At 37.8% G+C, this 22,858-nt stretch overlaps 1 protein-coding gene across 11 annotated transcripts in view; it reads left to right on the top strand.

Moving 5' to 3' along the window:
* The window catches only part of col12a1b (collagen, type XII, alpha 1b), a 79,120-nt gene that overhangs the window by 9,240 nt on the left and 47,022 nt on the right, over positions 1–22,858 (top strand). For 8 of the 11 annotated variants that reach the window (XM_077219730.1, XM_077219733.1, XM_077219729.1 and 5 more), the window contains exons 11-28: positions 453–731; positions 930–1,205; positions 6,888–7,157; positions 8,664–8,930; positions 9,831–10,023; positions 10,131–10,258; positions 12,498–12,647; positions 12,808–12,927; positions 13,648–13,812; positions 14,026–14,172; positions 14,620–14,762; positions 16,083–16,212; positions 17,237–17,382; positions 18,396–18,525; positions 18,623–18,759; positions 20,192–20,321; positions 20,746–20,885; positions 21,587–21,719. In XM_077219730.1, coding sequence (XP_077075845.1) covers positions 453–731; positions 930–1,205; positions 6,888–7,157; positions 8,664–8,930; positions 9,831–10,023; positions 10,131–10,258; positions 12,498–12,647; positions 12,808–12,927; positions 13,648–13,812; positions 14,026–14,172; positions 14,620–14,762; positions 16,083–16,212; positions 17,237–17,382; positions 18,396–18,525; positions 18,623–18,759; positions 20,192–20,321; positions 20,746–20,885; positions 21,587–21,719 — 3,084 coding nt within the window. The remainder of the gene's footprint in view (positions 1–452; positions 732–929; positions 1,206–6,887; positions 7,158–8,663; positions 8,931–9,830; positions 10,024–10,130; positions 10,259–12,497; positions 12,648–12,807; positions 12,928–13,647; positions 13,813–14,025; positions 14,173–14,619; positions 14,763–16,082; positions 16,213–17,236; positions 17,383–18,395; positions 18,526–18,622; positions 18,760–20,191; positions 20,322–20,745; positions 20,886–21,586; positions 21,720–22,858) is intronic. The other 3 variants (XM_077219736.1, XM_077219735.1, XM_077219737.1) reach the window with 1 other exon arrangement.

Genomic DNA, 22,858 nt, shown 5'->3' with positions numbered 1-22,858 from the left:
TATCTGTCTGGCCTTCCTGAGTACCGCCCTATCATACACATCCCCAAGCTGCCTTTGTGACTTGCCAATCACCTTCCCTGCAATATTAACAATTTTGGAAAGCTTGTTTTTGTCTTTCACATTCAGATTGCCATACCAAGCTGTTATATTGAACTGTAAAATGCTTTCTAAAATAGTAAGCAAAGCTGTCAAGCTCCAAGAATAAACAACAAAGAAGCACCAAAACATAATAGTTGTGTGCTGTATTTCAAGTCTGCTAATGTCGTAAAAAATAACGTATAAAATGCTAATGTTTGGTGTTGGAAACAGGCCAATTTAAAATCTATTAGGTGCTGCCTGAGCCTGTAGTTGTTCTGTAACTTTTTTGGGCATTAAATTGGGGTGTGAAATAAATTCTCATGGGAAACCAAAGGGAAAAGTTTCATATATTTAAACTCTGTTCTCCCTTCTAGATTTGATTGCACCCAGGTCTCTGACCTTCTCAGAGGTGACCTCCAGAAGTTTCCGAGCTTCTTGGGTAACAGATGCCGTAGATGTGCAGTCATATCTGGTGCAATACAAGCCTGATGCTGACACAGAAGTGGGCTACATCTCCGTCTCTGTTCCGGGAGAAACCACTACGGCCGTCTTACATCACCTTACTCCAGTCACAAAGTATGAAGTCAAGGTTTACGCCCAATACCAGAAGGGAGAAAGCTTTCCTCTATCAGACTTTGAGACCACACTAGAAGGTTAGTGACTGTTATATAAATGTTAGCTTAGCTAATTACTTTTAAAGGAATGTTGTTTTTTATGATTGTCTTTTGTGCAACACAAAGGTTTTTTAAAGAATATCCTGGCCATTGTACCTGGTGATATTTAGGGTAAACTGTTAATTTCAGAATCCCGACAGTGACCTTTTTGTGACTTCTATGTACCGATTTGTGCAGAACAAGGATCCGTGAACAACTTGAGGGTGTCCGAGGAGACCACAAGCAGTTTCCGTGTCTCATGGAGGGAGGCTCCCGGTCCAGTAGTGCGGTATAGACTCACGTATGTTCCAGTCCAAGGGGATAGTGGGTTGCTAGAAACTGCAACAGTTGGCCCTGAGACTACCATCGTTCTGCAGCAACTCTACCCAGTTACGACATACCGTGTCTCTGTGGCAGCCGAATTTCCATCAGGGGTTGGACCTCAGATGCAGATTGATGGAACAACCAAAGAAGGTGATTTATCTAGGTCACATGTGCCCACTCGTTCTAGCATTTTCATTGGTTGTTTCCCAGGCATTTATAGACTCACAAATCGCTTGAAGGTGTGAATCTCTGGTATTTCAGAAAATTGGTTTAAAGTTTGCTTTTTCAAGCGATTGCTTGAGCATCCAAAGACCTTAAGTTAATGGAAAATCAAAGTTGATTTTGACAAAAACTCAATGAGACGTTTCCCAGAATTTCTTTCGTTGATTTGGCAAATAATGTCTGTTTGCTTAGGCAAAACCTCTGGGTTCTTTATCAAGGTTGAGAGTAGTTAGTGTCCAAGCATGAGCCAGCTGTGTCTTAATGGCTGCCTACAGCGATGCAGCTGCAGTCTGTCCACAGTTATTATCTGCGAAGGACAAATCCCAGGTCATGACTTTTAACTCCAGTGTTAAACTAGAGTTTAATCTCTGCATTGTCTGTGTTCCAGTCAACAGATTAGTTTTTTGCTGCTGGCTAAAGACATGATTCCTCAACTTGTTGAGGAGAGGTGGGCTGTTTTTTACTACGGCTGGCCACACACTTGAAGATTTTAAGCCAGATTTGGACCTGATTTGCAATGCCCAAAGATCTGGGGAGTGTAGCCTGATTCGAGGCTTTATAATAATTTGACCGCTCCCGATTGCGTCGGAGCCAGTGCGGTCCCAAATCCTAAAATATCAATCATGTTTAATATTTACGACTCTTGATTGGGCTGCCTCTGACTTGTTACCTGCAATAGCCAATGAGAGCGAGCAAGCTTCACCAACCCAGTCGGATGTTGCATGCTTCTATAGCTGAAACTATAGCTGAACGCAAGTGGAGTATTCAGAAAGATCACCCATAGGGCATTTTTAACATCCTCAGCTCCTGTCAGAACGGATAAACAAATAGGTTGAACAGAGTCAAGTGATTATAATGCTCTTTCTTTTCTTGAGCCCAGATACACAGCTCACAGGTCTTCTGGGGTTTCAGAGGAACGAATCTTAAGCTACAGTAACATGGCTACAGTATACTCTAATGAAATTACCAGAAGCAAAGCTTGCCCAAGACCTTAAATCACTGAATTCCGGTAATCTTATGTCACAGAATCTGCAGTGTCAGATTTGAGGGCCAAAGATTAGAGGCCAGAAAGAGTAAGATTTGAGTGATTGAAAACCATCCAAAAATGAAAATTCTGTCATCATGGAGCATAAAAGAAGTAATCTGAGATGTCAAGAGTATTTTTTGCCCATGCACTGAAAACATATTGTGACTTAAAATGAGTAAAGCACCATAAAGGCTGTCCAAATTAATCATACTCTATATAATTCTAAAGCTATATTATATCTGCCATTAGCTATATTCATCTTTTTCAGTAATGTAGACCTGGTATGGATCAAATAAAATGATCAAAAATGGTATCTCTTATCATATGTTTTTGTATTCACCACCATTACTTTGCCTAGCTGATGGTCATACATATGGTGGATGAGGGAAAAAAAAGTCACATGACTGAAAAAGATGAGCTTCTGAAGACTTGGAATATAGTACACAAGTGGTGCTTTTTTGTCATTTGTGGAGATATTATGGATTTGGAAGAACAAGAAGTAAATGATTTCAGAATTTTTGGGTGACTGTTTCCTTAAGTGAGATTAAGGGTGTGTAATGAGGGTTTGCATTTGGTAGGCTAGAGATTTGGCCTGGTGCATCATAGTGAAGTTCAAGTTTAGTTCAGGGTTAAATCATGAAATGTGGACCATGTAGTGGTTTGTCTAGCACACAGAAGTCCCTGTTCTCAAAATATGATCTGTGAGGAGCGTAAAATTGTGGCTTGATTATGGACTGCCATTTAAAATGTCATTGAACATGTGAAATGGTGATTTCAGTTCCTCCATCCATCCATTGAGACTCGTCGGTGGGAGCTGGGCTAAATTAAGTTCTCAATTGCAAAAAATTACATAATGCAGGAACTATGCAACTCCGTCCCACTCCGGAACAAAGGAGTAGAGCAGTTACCCAGAATCTCTGTTCCTTCCTTTGTGTCCTCAGGAGGATATGCATTAGGCAGAGCACAAAAGATTTCCGTTCTGTCCCCAATCTGATGCAGGTGTGTATTGGCCGGGCTCTGGTCCAGTTTATGAACTAGTGTGTCCATTTGTAGAGCAGAGATACAGTCCCAGATGCTATGTACATTTTGGGGTAATTCCCACTGTTTTAGCTAATCATCTACTTGTTTGTGTCCAGCAATTCTTCAACAGGTTCAATTACTGCAAAAAAAGATCATTTCCAGCAAATCACTGAAGACCTTTAAACTTTCTGTATGAAAAAATGTGAAATGCTACGTGACCAGTGCCGTAACTTTGTTTTAAAAAGTGGGTGGGGGCGGGGGGGCTTGGGGGGGGGGGGGGTGTTAATACAATGCTATATCAGATATGTACAATAAAAATTGTAGAAATAAATAACTTTAAAATGTCCAGAAAGCAATTACAATAGTAAATTGAGTTTATTGTATCGACATAGAACTCATGTGATAGTTTCAATCTTACGTCTACTACTTACAATACATTGTGCATAAACAATCACGTTAGTTCATAAATACGTAGATCCGCATACAATGTCCGTCTTCCCTAATGGTCAGATGGTAGAACTTTTGCTAAGCGTGTCAGAGGTTTCAGTTTCTAATCAGTCCTTGTATATATATATTTTTTTTTATTCCTCTTTGAAATTTAAGATGTTTATTAATGATTGTATATCTAGAGCAGGGACACGTTTGTGTGCATTTTTGTGATTTTGCCGGAAAGAATAGAGAGTCCCCAATGGCATTAAGCAATAAGGTTGACGCGCTCGTCTGTGTGGATACTATTGTGTGCACATGCCAAAAGAGATCCTTGTATCCGCACCACTGATAACAGCGGCAACGAACACTCAGCATGATTTAAAAAAACAATAGCAACACATTCCAGCACCTCTTAAGACAATTTAATGTCAAACTGGATATGTTTCATTTGCATTAGGTATATCTGTGCAACTAGATACTTTCAGTATCTTGTTATCTAGAAAGTATCTAGAAAGTATAAGTATCTAGAAAGTACCCCCCCCCCCCCCCCCCCGTAAATTACACCCATGTTATAATAGATTTTTATATTATAGTTGTAATATTTCTTACTTAAATTATGTTATTTTTTATATTTTTTTGTATTTTTTATTGTTTGTATTATGTGAAATCCCTTCACATGCTGACTTTAAAATATAACAATTCTATAGTTCAGAATAGAATTTCTATTCTGAACTATAGAATTGTTATATTTTAAATACAGCATGTGAAGGGATTTGCAACCCATTGTGGTTCTACAGTATGACATTTCAATTATCGTAACATAAACATTTAAAAATAATTATTTTCCTCCATAATAATTTAAGCTGTGTGCAAATTGATGGTCTTGAGTCTGTTAAATCTGTTGCTCAGAAAGTGTCTGTCTGTGACATTGCTGGGTAAAAACCGTGAAACTAAAATCAGCTGTTTTGTTTCACTATCCAACAGTAGATTGAAAAATTATGCATGTATAAAGAGAGCTTCAAGAGTTATCATAATGAATCAGAATCAAGAGACGCGAGTTATCATAATGTAAATGCAAAAGCGCACGCATGTGGAACACGTTACCTGCCTTGCACTTTAGATAGTTTTCAAAGGGATTTATTTTGTACTACATTCTCGTTAGAGTAGCACCTGGCCAATTGAAGTGATACTGATTACATAGCAGGATATTATACTGTTACACATGGATATTAATTTAAAATAAAGACTTAATCAGCTAGATACAAATGGGCCAAAAGATGTCTTTGTACTCCAGAACATGGGTATCCTCAGAGGAGGATTGTTCTTCCTGTTTGCCATCTGTCAAGGCACGTAATGCATTCAAGCTGGTCTTGCTGTCCGGCTCATGAACCTGGAGATGTACGTAAAGAACAGATGAAGGGGGCAACAGAAAGCTCTTTCAGCACCTGCACTTTCCCGGTGATTGACAAGAGGTTAAACTTCAAAAACACTGCGGAAAATTTACTGCATGTGTATGGCCTGTCTCGGCTTTGGATTTCGGAGCAACATGGGATGCTGGATTGGCTTTCTGAATGGAATTGCATCTTTTAAATGGGTATAAAAGATCATTTGAATTTCAAGGCTCCTTTTAAGACAAAGTCAAATAAAATCCTGCTGTTGGGCTGCAGAAAAACTCATATGAAAATCACATGTTGAGAAAAGATGTTAGAAGTCACATTGTTCAACAAGATGCACTGTTTCCAATTTGTGAAAATTGTGGGGACTTGTAATCGAGTCAGGCTAGGATGAGACAGAACTGGAGGGGGTGAAAAGACAAGGATAGAGGGATGAAGAATTACTCGGGATTTGAGAAGGTATCAGACATCTGAGGAGAGCACTTTATGGTGGTTTTGTGGGGATTTGCCTTGTTTTGGAAAAAAATAAGTTGGCAAGCGTTCACTTCTCTGCTTCTCCATAGTCTCAGTATCTTGCAGTGAATTAAAAGAGTGTATTTTTCATGTGTACAAGCACATGCAAATAGTATATATATATATACATACATACAGTATATATACAGTATATGTATATACATACAGTATATATACAGTGTATATATATATATATATACACACACACACATATTTCTTTCAGCTAGATGCCAAGGCAGAATTACTTTTTTATTTACTTTTACCTAATGTACTAAATTAACTAAAACTAAAAATGTATATAATAAAAAACAATAATTAATACAAATTTCAAAATGGGAAATACAAAAATAAAAACAAACAAAAATATATAATACTATTTTAAACATGCTAAAATAGCAAAGCATAAAAATATATTAAAATTTTTCAACAGACATTTATTCAGAAACAAGCTTTAACTTGTCTGCATTAGTCTATCTTTAGTCTATCTTTACAACACTAAGAATGCTTGGAGATCATACTGTATATCTGATGTTGCATCAATCTTCCTGAGACTGTCACATCATTTAAGTAAAATAATTTCTTTACATGGGATGTAGAATATTTGAAGGAGTCCACTTAGAAGAGACTGTCCCAAGATGTATATGAAGTTTAGCTGCAATGACAAATTGCCTTTTGGACTCTGTGTGGTTGGTTTTGCAAGGTGCGTGTGTGTGTGTGAGAGTGTGTGTTGACTTTATACTTTATTACCAGCTGCTGAAGTTTAGTTTCATCTGAATGAATTAGTGCTCATTGCAGCCCTGACACACCTGCACCAGTGTCACCAGAGACATCATGAGAAATGTCCCGTCTGCTCCTGGAAATATATCACAGATTATGGCCCAGGGTGATTCTGCTGAAATATAGCTTGGGATGAAATCTTGTTCTTGCTTATAAATCTTTTTTTTTTCTGTGAGTAAGTAGTCATTTTATTTTTATCCAAAGAAACTGCACAATTAAATATTACTGTGACAATCCACCATTTATCCAAATCTGTGGCATTTGCTAAATCAAAAATTGCAGCAAACTTCCACTTTGTGAGCTTTATCCATTCAGAAATTGAGTATATTAAAGTTGTTTGAGTATATTATTGAATTTATCATATAATATCGAATTATATATTATTACAGAAATTGAGTATATTAAATATTAAATTATATTAAAAAGTTTTGTTATTTATTTTGCTTTCAGAATTGGGTTCACCGAGAGACTTGGTAACCAGTGATGTGACCGACTCCAGCTTCATGGCGTCATGGACGGCCGCTCCAGGAAGAGTGAGGCAGTATCGTGTTCGCTGGAGGTCTCTGTTCTCCGGGGAGTCCGGGGAGAAACTGGTGCCTGGAGATGTGACCAGCACACTGTTGGAGAACCTCACCCCTGAAACACGCTACCAGGTGTCTGTGTTCGCATCGTATGACAGCGGGAGCGGAGAACCACTTGTGGGAGAGGAGACCACTGATGGTATGTTTTAAATGTTATTTTAGTTATTGTGGCAATCCCATATTCTCTAAATCAGGGTTTCCCAAATGGGGGAACTGCAGTATTACAATAAATAAGTAGGTCTGCACAATTAATCTATTTAAAATACCATTTAAATTGCAATTTGGCTCAGAGCGATTATCAAATTTCAAAAGGCTGCAATTAATTAAGCTCGGCACTGTGTTCAATTTCCAAAACATTTTCAGCATCATCAAGTTTTCAGCCTTTTACCAGATTTGTAACAAGAAGCGTTTTCAAACTAGTTGTCAATGAAACAGAGCCTTAAATGTTTACCTCCAGTTTCTCAAAAATAAAAACTAGAGGGTTTAACATTTAACAGTGAAGGGTTGTGTTGTGTAACAGTGTGTTGTGTAAGTGTTGTGTAACAGTGAAGTGTTAAACAGTTTAACATTTAACAGTGATTTATGAAATACCAGCATTGTAACATTATTTTCCCCTTTAAAGAATAATTCTAATAGTAAAGTACTTCTGTCTTAATGTTTTATAATTAGAATTTATAATAATGTTGATAATAATAATACAAATGTTAACTCTAATTATAAATTAAGGTTGAGGTTGAGGTTCTTCAGATAAACATTGGTTCAGGAGTACATACTGTAGATGGTTTTCTGAGAAACCATGGAACCTAAAAAGTTTGTTTAATCATTTCATAGTCACTTAAAAAGATTCTCAAATGAGTGTAAAACTCTTTTCGGAAGATTTAATAGTTTTAATAGAACCCAATTATACAATTTGAGATGACTGACTCCTTGAAGGAAGCTGGCTGGAGGTTAGGTTGGGTTAGGTTGGGTTGGGTTAGATTAGGGTTATGGTTATCTTTAAATCTAGCGAATGTTCCTAGGGTAATACAGACCTGACAGGACATGCAGTCCTGCCTCGGGCTCAACCATTTAAAGTGCATCAATCGACAACCTTTTACTGCAGTCTGTGGTACTCAGTTTGATCGAAGGAAAGGAATGGAAAAGGAAAGAAACTTTTGAATCTTAGCTAGTCGAAAAATTATTGAAAGTTAGCGTGACTTCTTCAAGTTGTGGTTTTGCTCTTGGCACCCAATCTTGGCGAGTACAGTGAGTTTTGAGTTTCTGTGCAGTAGTCACTTACCTCCGGGTGGAAAAAGTGAGCTGATCGCAGGACGGGTGCAGTGAACATCAGCACTGCGGAAAAGAGCAGATTTAAAGGGTTGCATGTGTGCAGGGCAGCCCATAATACGAGCCGTATGTCGACTGGGATGCTGGCTGAAGCGTGGATGCATACAAACCTGTGGAAACTTAACACCAGTGTGGGGATTGAAAAAGTATTGGAAATTGCTTTGCTTTCTTTTGCCTCACTTGTGGTTTCACGTTTACCTCAAACCATCTCTGCTTGTCTGTTTATATTTAATTAGTCTGTTTTTGATTTAACCAGGCCGTCGGGAAAAGTCTTGTAGAATTTCAGTCAAATATTCTTGTTTGTTTCGTCTGTTTGTAGCTTCTGCATCTGCCAAGGCTTTAGTGGTGTTTGATGAAACCGAACGAAGCATGCGTGTGACATGGAAAGCCGCTCCAGGCCCAGTGGTCAGCTACAAACTCACTTACGTCTCTCAGGTCAGCGGTAAAGAGATGACGATGAAGATCCCAGCCAACGTCACCACCACCATGCTGAGAAAACTGCAGCCCCTGACCACCTATCTCATCACCGTGCATCCCATTTACAAACGAGGAGAAGGAAAAGCAAGGCAAGGAGTAGGAACCACACGTACGTTGGCCAGCAATTCAAAGCCCATGAGTCACAGATCTGTACAGACACAGGCACACATCACCACTTACACTGGAAAAAAATATGTTGTTCCTCAGTACAGAACAGTTTTCCAGTACAAGTATCTAAAAATTCTTAAATCAAGATACATTTACTCAAGATATTAAAATGACTGAAGTTTAAGTTTAAAACAAGAACAATACCGGCCAATGGGGTCTTTTGTTTGAACTTAATTCAAAGGGAAAACAAGATACCCCAATTGGTAGATATTTTGCCTTGTTTTAACCAAAAGCTCACTTCATTTAGATTTTTTAGAAAACAAGACTTAATATCATTTTCCTTGTCATGTAAATGTATCTTGATTTAAGAATGTTATATATTTGTACTTGAAAAGACAAAACGACTGAGGAAGAAATTTTTTTTTTCCAGTGTAGGGTTATGAATTGGCACAAGCCCGAAACTTAAATCACACTTTTCATTAATGATTCTTTCAAATTGTTCCACATTGTGATCAAACAAGATTTTCACCTTGTGAACGATAAAACGGACAAAAAAACACATAGACTTACATTGAAAGAGGGACCATATCAAGAGACCGAATCACAATATTCAGACTTTTGGCTTGGTCCAGTAATCAACCACCCAAGAAACTGCATAGCAACGTGTTAAAAAAAACACTAAACACCTTAGCAACTGCATAGCAGTTTCCTGATAAAAATACCCAGAGCACCTTAGCGTCATTCAAGTCACTTACTATTTACTTAGAAAATACACAAATCTAGTTGCATAGAATTTGACCGTATGAAATACAAAGTAAAGTATGCCAATGGTGATTGCAGTGTTTTTGCAGTATTTTGTGTTAGCATGTGCTGATATCGCCTCCTTCTCTTCATCCCACAGTGTCACCGTATAAAGCCCCAAGAAACCTACAGACCTCTGAACCCACCAAAACCAGTTTCCGTGTGTCCTGGGACCCTGCTCCCGGTGATGTGCGAGGGTACAAAGTCACTTTCCATCCCAGCGGAAATGATATTGATCTAGGAGAACTTCTTGTTGGACCATACGACAACACGGTTGTTTTAGAGGAACTCAGGTAATGTTTAGCATCAACTTTAGATGATTTTCTCAATGCAATGATGCTAATCATACTTCTTGTTTTGAGATGGCACATATGGTTTCAGTTTTGTTCTTCTTTCACAGAGCTGGAACTAAATACTCCGTGGCTGTTTTTGGCATGTTTGATGGAGGTCAAAGTATGCCGTTGGCCGGGGAGGAGAAGACCACCCTTTCTGATGCACCTATCAACGAAACACCTGTCGACTTCTCTGGTATAATCAGCACATCATTCTAAGACGTTGTGTTTATTGTATGTTCTTAGCATGCACTTTCTATTGAAGTGCTTAGGTTAGGCCTCAAGAACTTCAAACAACCCCAGGAAGAATGATTGCAATACAGCATCATATGAATCAAGATGAGCCATTAAAGCAGAATCGAGTCATTGAGGTTAGATTTATTAGTACAGTACAAATATTATAAATAATATAAACAATGTGATAGTAAATAAGATGATGAATATATAATGCAAATATGTAGCAAATAGAAAATAGTAATATTAAGGATAATAAAATGTTATTAATATATTAATAAAATACATTATTATTTTTATATAAAACAAATACTTAACAATAAAAAATATAAATAATCATAAAATTAATTATTGAATATTGTAATATTAATATAAATAGATTCATATTATTATTTTCTAAGAATACTGTATCTCACAATTCACCATCACCTTCCCTTTCTATTGTACAAATTATTGATACATTATTTTAAATGTACTGACACAAAAGTCGGGTTAAAAATAAAAAACAAACAATTTTATTTCTGTTATGATGACATGCCACCAAATGTTATAATGTAACTTCTAGATTCTTTAAGAAGTGTATTTCAATGCTAGATTTAAAATAAATGAATGGGATTGTTCTGATGAACAAAAGTGTACAAATAGACACTGTTTTCCTGACGAGATCAAGCGTGTGGTTTGAAGTTGTGTGCTCAAAGCCTTTGGCAGCAACAGTGTCTTGAGTTTGATTCTGGCAGCTATTGGCGGGCAGTTTAAAGACATGAGAGTAGTCTTAACGTGAAAGACTTTCCAGAGGTGAAGTTGTGCATCAGTCAGGAGTTAAGCAGCAGATGCACGGAGGATGATGGGAGTGTGCTGCAGGAGTTTAGTTGTGAAACGACCACAGTAAAGGTCACGTCAGGGCAGTTGTCCACATGTGTCGCTGCAAACTAGCCCAAACCAGTGGTCTGGTCAAGACGGATGTCTGCAAGGTTCAACATATAATCAAAATGAACCCTGTTTATGTTCCTTATACTTGTTATATTATTACATGATTTATCAGAAAATTAAACATTCCAAAGGAAAACAATATTTCATCAAAATGCAACAACTTTTCCTTTTCAATTTCTAGGTCATACAGAATATCAGTTGGTGTTAACATATAGCCTAATATCTGTCTAGTCTTTATTTTAGGATGCTATTGTTGGCATGTATGAGATTTGTCCGAATGTGTGTCTCTCTCCCATTTTTTAGCACTGTGACACAAGTTCATGAAAAAAATTCTCTGTTTTCAGTTAGACACTATTTCATTGAGGAGAGAGAGAGAAGGTCACAGAATAGCACAAGTTTAGGAACGTTTATGTTTCTTTGTTCTCCATCGCTGTCTGCCAGCGTTTTTTCAGACTAACAGTGGTGTAGTGGATCAAACCATGCTGTTTTTTGAACATTTATTTATTTATTTTTTAAATTAATATTTTATATGTTATTTTTAAGCCAATTTATTTAATTTAGTTTAATTTTAATTTTAATTTAATTAAATTTATTTTTTTAAACCAAAATGGTTTACAGGTTAAAACCTCCTGAACCAGCTGGAAACCATGTAAAACTAAGTACAATCAGCTGGTGCCTCATTTTTATATATCTTTATTTTAAGAGCATATGTGTGTAAATAATCAATTTCACAAGCTATTTTTCACTTGCAGACCATGTGTGATGGTGTCCAGTGAGATCACCAGTGCTCTAGTCTCAGTTTTGGGGCTCTTCTCACCTTCAATAGGTATCTGGAGCTCCACGTTCTACCGAGGTGGAATGCGCAAAAGAGATGAAGCTCGTATTTCATGCATCACAAAGGGCTACTTCTTTTCTCTGTAGAACAGAAGCAATGACAATTCCAGGAAAACTTCCTCCAGGGCCAGGTGCCAAAGGGGATTTGGATACAATGCAAGACTGAAGATTCAAAGGAGAAAAGTAGAAACTGAATGGAAAGAGTCTGTAGCCCCAAGAAATTACAGAGAAATAAAAGTCTTATCTAAAATTGTGATGTTTTGAAGTTATTGCGGTGTAAATGTGCCTTTTTATTTGCTGTGAGCATGTGTACCCGTCTCTTCTCCGTTTCTCATCACTCTCTTGTTGAACTCTGCTTGCCATCATCGATTATACAGTCACAGCTAAGCTCCTCTTGGAGTTTCTCACTGTATAACTCTGGTGTGTTTTACTCACAGATGCTCAGTGTAAAACCACAGCCAAGGCTGATATCATCCTGCTGGTTGATGGATCCTGGAGTATCGGCCGTTTGAACTTCAAAACCATCCGGAGTTTTATTGGTCGCATGGTGGGCGTCTTTGACATCGGCCCTGACAGGGTTCAAATCGGCAAGTCTGCCCTGCTTCTGTTTACTTCATGTTTTTATATATGTTGAAGGTATATTCCTGCATCTGGACTCCAGATGTGAGCTTTATGCAGAGCTCCTTATTGAGTTATTAACAGGAACCTTTACTCATGCATTCATAATGGCGTGTGCTTCTCTCACAGGTTTGGCTCAGTACAGCGGGGATCCCAAAACTGAGTGGCATTTGAACGCTCACGCAACCCGTCAATCGCTGCAGGATGCTGTGGCCAAATTACCCTACAAAGGCGGAAATACAATGACGGGTACCGAGCTCTTACATAAGTGCTTTATAATTTACAGTCTTGAAGATGCACTCTTATTTGTTATCTAAATCCCTGAAAACAACATTTAAAGGCGTTGTGTGCCATTTATGCACCTCTAGTGGCAATTGCACAAAAAAAAATTAGAGTCTGCTATCTGTAAATCATTCTCCGTGTGGGAATTCATTTTTAAAAGATAACTTATAATAAACATTTAAAGACAGACCTACTCTGAGCTGTGGGGTTGCTGTTTAAAACTATATGGTTTCGTTGAAGCCATCAGTCTACATTATTTTCTTTTAACTGTTTTTTTATTAATTGTGTTTAACAGCAGATTTCCTGGTGAAAATTTACATTACCTATGATTCTGCAAAGAAATCTCCTCCAATCAGAGAATCGAAACTATCAAATTACACCAAAAGAACACTTTAGCACCTGCCAGTGACATGATAGTCAATCTGCCCAACCTCACAAACTAACATATTTGTATGCATATTTTTCTAAATCTTTTAAATATGTTGCTTCTTTTAATGCCAGAATTACACACTTCACCTTTAAATCAGTTTCCACAGGTGTTTTGCACATAGAATATAGACAGATAAGAAATGCATGAATCCACAACAGCCATTTCTCATAGAGAAATGCAATAGATCTAATAAAATAAGGTGACCGTTCCCCATTGTCTGTTACGAAACCAACATGCAACTTAATGTGTTTCCAAAGGTATGGCCTTGAACTTCATCCTCCAGAACAACTTCAAGGCCAATGTGGGTATGAGACCCGATTCTCGTAAGATTGGTGTCCTTGTTACCGACGGCAAATCTCAGGACGAGATTGTAGTGAATTCCCAGAAACTGCGTGACTCTGGCATTGAGCTCTATGCCGTCGGTAAGTTCTTCTTGACATTGCTGACATACAATCTATTCAGTCACAATAGACTATAATAGTTTGCATGCCAGTGATAGATACTCAACCCAGAGCTCTCCTGTGTCCAAACATCTCACAGCTTTTTATTTGGCATGACTACAGCTTGATCAACGTCTCTTTGACCCAGCTGAAGTAATTGAGATCTTTCAATAATAATCTCCTCTTGGATTCTAGGTGTGAAGAATGCAGATGAAAATGAGTTGCGATCCATTGCCTCCGACCCTGATGATATTCACATGTACAATGTCAACGACTTCTCCTTCCTGTTGGACATTGTGGACGACCTCACTCTTAACCTCTGTAACAGTGTTAAAGGCCCAGGTACAGTCAGTCACATACTTGACTAGTGTTTGTTTTGACTGAAAAACAATCTGTGAATCTAAACAAATCTATCCTGGTTCTGGTCTGCAGACTAGAAATAAAAAAACCAAGAACTCCCAAAGCTCCCAAAGTTTGGCTCGGCTAAAACTGCTTGAACTTGTGCCATCCATTTTTGATTTGCACCTTTGTTTTCCCAGACGGTTCTTTGTTTTGTTTTTTACTAATAATCTTGCTGAAAAGACTGAGAGGGAAAGCTGTAGGTTGCACTCCGATCCTCCTTGGGGGATAGCAGTGATTTACAGAACCATGAAGCTTGTGATATATAACCCATTTAACCTTTTGCAAGAAGCTAATAGGCCTGAGGAAGATTTATAGTCTAAGTGTAAACCTGTTTGAGAGCTGTTTGACATCACGGCTCACATTTTTCCATCGCTTTCAATGAACCAGGCGGCGGCCCAGGGACACCATATGACCTTGTGACTTCCGAGGTCACCCACTACTCTTTCCGTGCGACCTGGATGCCACCTGACGAGCCAGTGGAGAAGTTTCGCATCGAGTATGTCCCTGCCGCTGGAGGAAATACTGAAGTGGTGAGCATTAAAAACACATATATTGTGTTCAAATGGACAAATGCATGCATGGTAGATACTTAACAGACTTTAAACTTCTGAAAGTTATTGCTGAATTTTATTAGCCTACATTCTTTTATTAGCCTACATTCTCCTGCATCTTGTGCAAAACTTGATACTGTAGCTCTGTTCCAAAACCGAGTGAGCTGCCTTATAATGCAACCTACTAACCATAACTGAACTTCAAAAACCTCTTATTTGAAACACTCTAAATAGGCAGCAACACAAAAAGTTTACATTAGCATGTTGCTAAGTTAAAGGGATAGTTCAGCCAAAATGTTTAATTTTGACATCATTTGCTCACCCTCATGTTGTTCCAAACCTGTATGAGTTACTTTTTTCTGTTGAACACAAAATAAGATATTTTGAAGAATGTCGGTAACCAGAATTGACGGTAGCCATTGACATCCCAAGTATTTTTTTTTCCTACAATGGAAGTCAATGATGTTCGACAGAAGAAAGAAATTGATACAGGTTTAGAACAAACGGGTGACTAAATGATGACAGAATTTAAATTTTTGGGTGAACTATACCTTTAATGTCACAACACTAATAAGAATAAAAATATATAACACAAATATTTAAATACATTTTTAAAAATAGTTTTATGTTTTATCTATAGTTTTTCATATTGAAAATCTGCATTTCAATCGTTTCTATACTAAGCTTGTTGAAATAAATTCTGGGATTTCATTTTCACAACGCTGCCTTCAAAGTTTGCCCAAACAATGTCTATGTCAATGTCTTTGAAGTTAGTCTAATTTTCCTACTTACGTTTTTGAGCATCTTTTGCATTAGGAGTATATCTATGATTCTGTCTAGGTAAGCTAACTTATGGAACATAATTTATATGTGCCTATCATTTATTTATTATGGTGCCCATTGCGTGCTTGCTATAAAAGTCAAGTTTGATGAAGAGCAACATTCACATTTAATTTCCATATCTCTACATACCTCTTGTGTAACCTTAATGACTTCAATAAAACAGGACAACTTTCATTTAACATTGATTCAAAGCTATGAATCTTGTCATATTTTTACACTGTGTGCATTTGGGATGATCTATATGGCCTAAAAGTATCATGTATCAGTATGGGCTGAACTAGATCCCATAAATCTCACAGCATGCCCTACGTGTTCGCATGCTGAATTTCGACCTCTAAGAACCTGCAATTTAAGAGAGATGATTTCAGAGGACCACATGCCTCCCCGTTCCACCCCTCCATCTCGTGTAATACCCCTCTCAGCAAAAGATCACCTCTCCCTGATGATGTTTTTCAGATGTTCGCTGATGGAGAAGAAAACACAGTTGTCCTGGTCAACTTGACCCCCATGACCGAGTATGTTATCAATGTCTATGGAGTGATTGGTGAGGAGAGCAGCGAGCCTTTGAGAGGAACCGAAACCACATGTAAGTTGAGCAGATCAAAACCTCTCCTTCTGTTTATGTGAATCACACTAATTCTCCTACTTTTCAATCTCATTGTCTGATTAAACTCACTACATAAACCATATCTTTATCTCAACCACTGGAAACAGATGTTTCCCTGCATACTGCTGCTATTTTCACAACTTTGTCTACATAAGGCAGCTACTTTTCCAGTGGAAAATTGAATGTGATACTCTAGCCACCTAGCAACCACCCAGAATACCTTAGCAACACCCTAGCATCATGATTTGCATGAGCAAACACCACTCACATTTTCTTATGTAAATCTTTTAAGTAAATCTTGTTCTATTTATAACTGGAATTTCCAACGTTTTCCACCAATTTTTGAATGGCCAGGCTTGTCATTATGCCTTATCCACAAAAATACATGCAAAAAATTGGCCTAAACAAAATATCCTTTAAGTTAAAGAACATTCGATGTGTTGGGAGCGCACTAATGGTGCCTGAAAATGTGTCTACAGTAGTTAGGCAGTTCAGTATTGTTTGGAGCAGAGCCATTATGAAACCTCAAAGAAATACTGCAGCTCCTATAACACAATTTTAATGCTGGTTTCCACATCACAAATATAAAGCAGCTGTGAAATCTGTGAAGTGGACCCTTGTCAACAGCTTAGTTTTGGTCTTATAGATGGACAAAGTAATCTTGAATGATTTTTTACAGATTTAAAGTAAACAGAATATTTTAATTGGCTATTCTCGCTTTATAGTTTGCTTAAGTCTTTTGAAACATTTCTCACTATAATGTTTATGATCAACATTACGAGACCTTATCCCATCGTAAAGAGAGGCTTATCGTTTTGTCATGAGCCACTTGGATGCAATAATCTGCCGTGGTCATTGTGGCTTTAGCTTTATGGTCATTTAATGTGACCAAAACATGAATGTTAATGAGAAATCACAACTTTTATTGTTCTTTTTCATTCTTATAAAGCTGTTTTGAATGTGCTTCAAAGATAGATTAGATCATTTGAATCTTTTTTCACAGTGCCCCTACCTGCCGTTACTAGCATGACCGTGTACGACGAGGCCCGGACGTCCATGCGGGTCAGATGGGAGTTAGTTGGCGGGGCCAGCGGGTATTTGCTGAACTACAACACCATCAACGCCAGTGTGCCCTCTGGAAAGTTGGAGGTGAGCGCCTGTCACACTGACGCCTTCCAGAACAACCTCCAGACGATCTCTCAAAATTTCCACCTCTGCTTTATTAGACCTCAAGGCAGTGTAAACCCACTTCTGCCAGCGGCCCCTTTTGCATAGCCAGATGGTCAAAGCAAGGAGAAACTGTTTTACACTGCTGTTCAGTTCTAAATCACAAATGAGATCAACGTGAATCCATAGAATTATAGTATTTATTAAAATGTTGAATTAGCTTTTAGGTTTAGATTTATAATATTGTAATATTGTTATATGCTTCTGTCATTTTTATTAGTTTATAAAATATTTCTTATTAGCTCAAAATAATTTCATTTTTCATTTAACAAAAACAAATTTAAATTCTTTAATTTTCATTTTAGTTAAATTATTTGAACTAACATAACATTTAGTTGACATAAAGGTAATTCAGTTTGGTTTTAATCAATCGGAAAAAGACGCCAAGTCTTTTCCAAGTAATCTCCAAGTTACAAAGATACAGAAGTCTGCTATCAATTTTAACTCAATAATTTCTCATCCAATTCCTTTGTGGCCAAATTATTTAATCTGCTATCCACATTCATTTTATAGCTCTATACTCTTATTGTAAGTCAACTTTGATTTATTTCAGAAGACATCTGAGACAAAGTTTATAATTAAATTAGGCTTAGTCGAAAACTCCATTTAGTCTCCTGAGCAATAAAAAATTGGCCTCTGAGCAATAAAATCATCCTCTATGGGGTCTACTAAATTCAGACTCGCCCAAAACACAAGCTTTTGGCAAAAAGGAGATAATGCTGCCTGTTCTGGATCTATTTCCCATAATAGTACATAATATAGCTTGGAAAAGTCACAACCATCATCACAGGAGATCCGGGTGATCTGATTTAGTCTGGAGGAGACATACCTTAACCGGGAGTGTGTTTATGCCAGGTGTTCCTCATAACAAGTCTTGTCTCGCTGGGCCGTTGCTTTGCTAATGTCCATTCTTTTAACATCCCTCTCTCCTGCAGATGCGAGTTGGTGCAGATGTGAATGATGTCCAGTTGTTGCAGCTGCTTCCGAACACGGCGTACTCAATCTCCGTGTTTGCGTTACACGGAGCGACGGCCAGCGAAGCCCTTATCGACAGAGGAGTCACTCGTACGTCTCTCCTCAGATGGTTTTGATCTGTTATTGTCAATATTTATTGTATGTTTTTATTACTATCGACTTATATCTTATATCTTATGTCTTCTAGTTCCTCTGCCTCAATCGGGTGAGTTGAGAATCTCAGAAGTGACTCACAGCTCCATGCGCCTAATCTGGGATGCATCTCCTGGAAACGTCAGGAAGTACATCATCACATACAAGCGAGAGGATGGAGAGCTGAAAGAGGTGATCAAAATCTGTAATTCACACAGCATTTAAGTTTAGTGATTAGTAATAAAAAATTGCACATATCAAAAATGTCCCATGCATCGTTTGTAGTTTGGGACTCAGCAACCATTTTTAGAACCATTTCCAATAAAAAAAATAAAAAGTAGCCAGTTCTGAAAAAGAATGATGTTTGACTTCAGTTAATGGAAGGAAGGACTAAACTAATTAATGAAATTGTAATTGTAGTTACATTTCCTATTCTTAATCATTTGTAATCCTTGCAGCTTGAAAGAAGAGATTTTAATTGCAGTTTAATGGACTGTCTTGTTCTATGATTGATAGGCTTAAATTGGGAAATAGACCTGAGCTATTCAGGGAATGTGAGATAGATGAAGAGAAACTTTAGCTTTTTGGTCAGAGTTTATGATAGAAGAGGGTCTTCCATAGAAAGCGTTCATTAGCTAGGACTTCCTGCATTTTGAAAGCACCTATATTAATCTCTCTGAGGTGTTCACAAACTGATCCTAGTCATATGGTAGGACAAAATCTAGGGGTTTACGCTGAGGACACCACCTCTGGTAATTGGCTCCCCGCTTGCTCTCCTGACTCTCTGTAATGATGCCTTTATGGATATTTCCAAAGTACTGCTGTTTTTACCAAAAGGAGTCTTTTATCTTTGAAGATCTACTGAGATGAACCAGTGGAACTATGTGAGGAGATCCAAAAGGTCATGTCAAAGCAAACTTGTTGATAGGATGCAGACTGTCTTGTTTATCTTTTCTTGGACGTACTCTGGAATGAGGTTACGACGACCCATTTCACTAAGGCAAACTCTGGATCCATCTTTGGATTCATACAAGGCAAAACATCACTATTGCTATTTATCATACTTAGAGGGTTTGAGTATTATGTGGATGATTCGTCAAATCATGTGACTGGTTTAGGAAAGGTATGTTGTTAGTTTACAAATGACTTATGATATTTGCCTGGTGTGCAACAAAAGGAGAGAGGGATCAGAGTAATATCCCAAGATCTGTTTGCATCAACGCCCTCATGTTAAGAAAACCCTACGTTTTAAAGCCAGGCTGTGCTAGCACATAACAAAAGCCTAGTGTGAAGTCAGTGAGTTCATCAACAATGAATCAGGACAAATACTGTATAATGCAATTTAATGGAAAAAATGTGAGTTGCACACCAGGATTTTGAGCAGTTGGTGTTTTGCACAGGCAAGCATTGTCCTCAGAAAATCTAGTTTGGTAGTGTACTTAAAACAAAAACAAAAAATAAGTTCTGGTGAAAAAAAACACCCAGTTTTCACTCTGTTGCACTAACGCAGATTTCAGTCCATGTGTAATGAACGGAGCCGAGGCGAGTTGGTCTGTCAAAAGCATCTGTTATTTCTTTTCCCTTGACGTGTGTTAATGTTAACGCTGATTTTGGCGTTTGACAGGTTGAGGTCAACGGTGACATCACCACCCTGGTTCTCACCAACCTCCGCTCTCAGACAGAGTATGATGTTGCTGTCACTCCCGTGTACGACGAGGGTCCAGGAAATCCCATGCTTGGCAGTGCAATAACTGGTGAGCTTATAATCTTCACTGATTCTCCAAGATGACTCGTTTGACAGATGATGTTGGTTTGGCGTCAGCACTTACTTCACAGCTGCCGGATTTTGTTTGTTACATTGGTGTTGAACTATGTGACTTACTGGCTACTAGACCTGCAATTTCAGCAGGTCTTTCATGCTCCCCGTCTAGATAATGACTACCATGTGTGACGCCACCCTTACCCAAGCCACGTGTATGTGTTCATGGCTTTATTTTATCAGTCCCAAGGGTGATATCCTTCATCAGTCTCAACTGATCTGCAAGTCTATAGTTTTCTTGCTGACACACAACCCGCTTCCCTTTACACAGGAACACGTTCGCTTGTCAGATCTGATGGTTCACAGTCCAAGTGTTCGCACCAGTTTCTATGTCACATGCTTTCTTTGTTGACATTCAGATGTGGTTCCTGCACCCAAGAACTTGAGGTTTTCTGAGGTGGGCCAGACTTCTTTCAAGGCCACATGGGAGCATGGAGCTCCAGACGTCGCTCTGTACCGCATCGGTTGGACCAAGAAGGGCGAGAACAACTTCAAAAATGTACGTTTGCCAGCTTGTTATTTGTATCAACATTTATATTTATTCAAAATAAAATTAAAATTCTCAGTATGAAGAACATTTGGTCCCACTTTATATTAAGTGGCTATAGGTACTATGTACTTACATTGAAATTAATGTTGATACAATAGACTTATTGAGTACATGTTTTTACATTGTACTTATATTTTGAAAATACCTGCGTGTAATTACAGCTGTAATTAATATGTCATTACATTTGTAATTACACTGTTGACCCTTCCCTTACACCTTAACCCAACCTTAAACCTACCCATACCACCACACCGGCCCGTAACATTACCCGTATCACACCTCAATAGCAGCAAAAGTGTTTTACAATACAACATCAACACAATAAGTACTACTTTGTACTTATCTTTTGATGTAAGTCCATAGTACTTAAAGCCACTTAATATAAAGTGGGACGAACATTTTAATAATCTAAAGAACATTTTTCACTATAAAGAACATTTTGTGGAATGAAAAGGTTCCATGGAATGTTAAAGGATCTTAGGATCTTAAAGGAATCTTAAAGGAATGTTAAAGAACCATAGGTGCCAATACAGCACCTTTATTTTTAAGATTGTACCTTTGATCTAAAGCAACATAATTTCATTTTTATTAGAATTTTAATGAACTCTCTCAAATAGCATGTGAGGCTCACTAGAATTGATCTTTTATAGGATATCCTGAGTCGTGAGGAGACGAGCCAAGTTCTGATAGAATTAGACCCAGACACGATGTATGACGTCACTGTCACAGCCATCTACCCCGATGAGTCGGAGAGCGAGGATCTGATGGGGAGCCAACGCACATGTGAGACTAACACACAACCACTCTTGTAGAACACTGACTCTTGTGTACTGGGACAAAAATAGGCACAAAAAGAAAACCTGCCTAAATAGTAGTTTGTGTATAAAGGAATTAATTTCGATTAGTCTGTTCTGAGGTGTTTACTTGAGTACAACCTCTTGCTTTATTTGTCTCAACAAATGTATGTTTTGGGGGTGAGGGAGGTGGCTTCCCACTGTGTAGAAATTGTGCTCCGGGCTCCCAAATGCCTCTTGGCACTATACACACTGTACCTCTTCAAATCCCCCTGCAATAATAATGTGTCAAATACACTACCGTTCAAACGTTTGGGGTCAGTAAGGTTATTTCCTTTTTTTTAAAGAAAATAATACTATAAAAGGCAAGGATATTAAAGACATTTATAATGTTACAAAATATTTCTGTTTCAAATAAATGCTGTTCTTTTGAACTTTCTATTCATCAAAGAATCCTAAAAAGAGTATCACTGTCTCCACAAACATATTAAGCAGCAGCAAATCAGCTTATTAGAATGATTTCTGAAGGATCGTGTGACACTGAAGACTGGAGTAATGATGCTGAAAATATAAATTATTATAAATTATTTTACAATATATTCAAATAGAAAACAATCATTTTAAATTGTAATAATATTTCACAAAATTACTGTTTTATTGTATTTTGATCAAATGTCTTGGTGAGCATAAGATACAGTACCTCTTTATAAAATATTTTAAAAGTTTTACTGACCCCAAACATTTGAACAGTACTGTACATTCTAAAAACATTAAAGGGATAGTTCACCCAAAAATGAAAATTATGTCAGTATTTACTCTCCCTCATGTTGTTCCAACCCCGTAAGACCTTCGTTCATCTTCGGAACACGAATTAAGATATTTTTGATGAAATCTGAGAGCTTGATCACTCCTCCATTTCTAGTCCATAGGCTTCTTCAGGGATTGAACTTGCCAGCCTCGAAAAGTTATTGAAGACATCATTAAAATAGTCCAAGTGACTACAGTGGCTCAATCTTAAGTTTATCAAGCGACGAAAATACTTTTTGTGCGCAAAAACAAACAAAAATAACGTCTTTATTTCAACTATTCATTTCCTTCTCTGTGGGCCTCGAGTCAGTTAGCGTAGTG

The sequence above is a fragment of the Siphateles boraxobius genome, unplaced genomic scaffold (genome assembly GCF_051911475.1).
Source record: "Siphateles boraxobius isolate OS27281-9 unplaced genomic scaffold, OSU_SipBor_1 8, whole genome shotgun sequence".
In the NCBI taxonomy this organism is placed as follows: Eukaryota; Metazoa; Chordata; class Actinopteri; order Cypriniformes; family Leuciscidae; genus Siphateles; species Siphateles boraxobius.
Note: the sequence above shows the minus strand (reverse complement) of the source record. Positions and strands in the feature narration are given on the sequence as shown.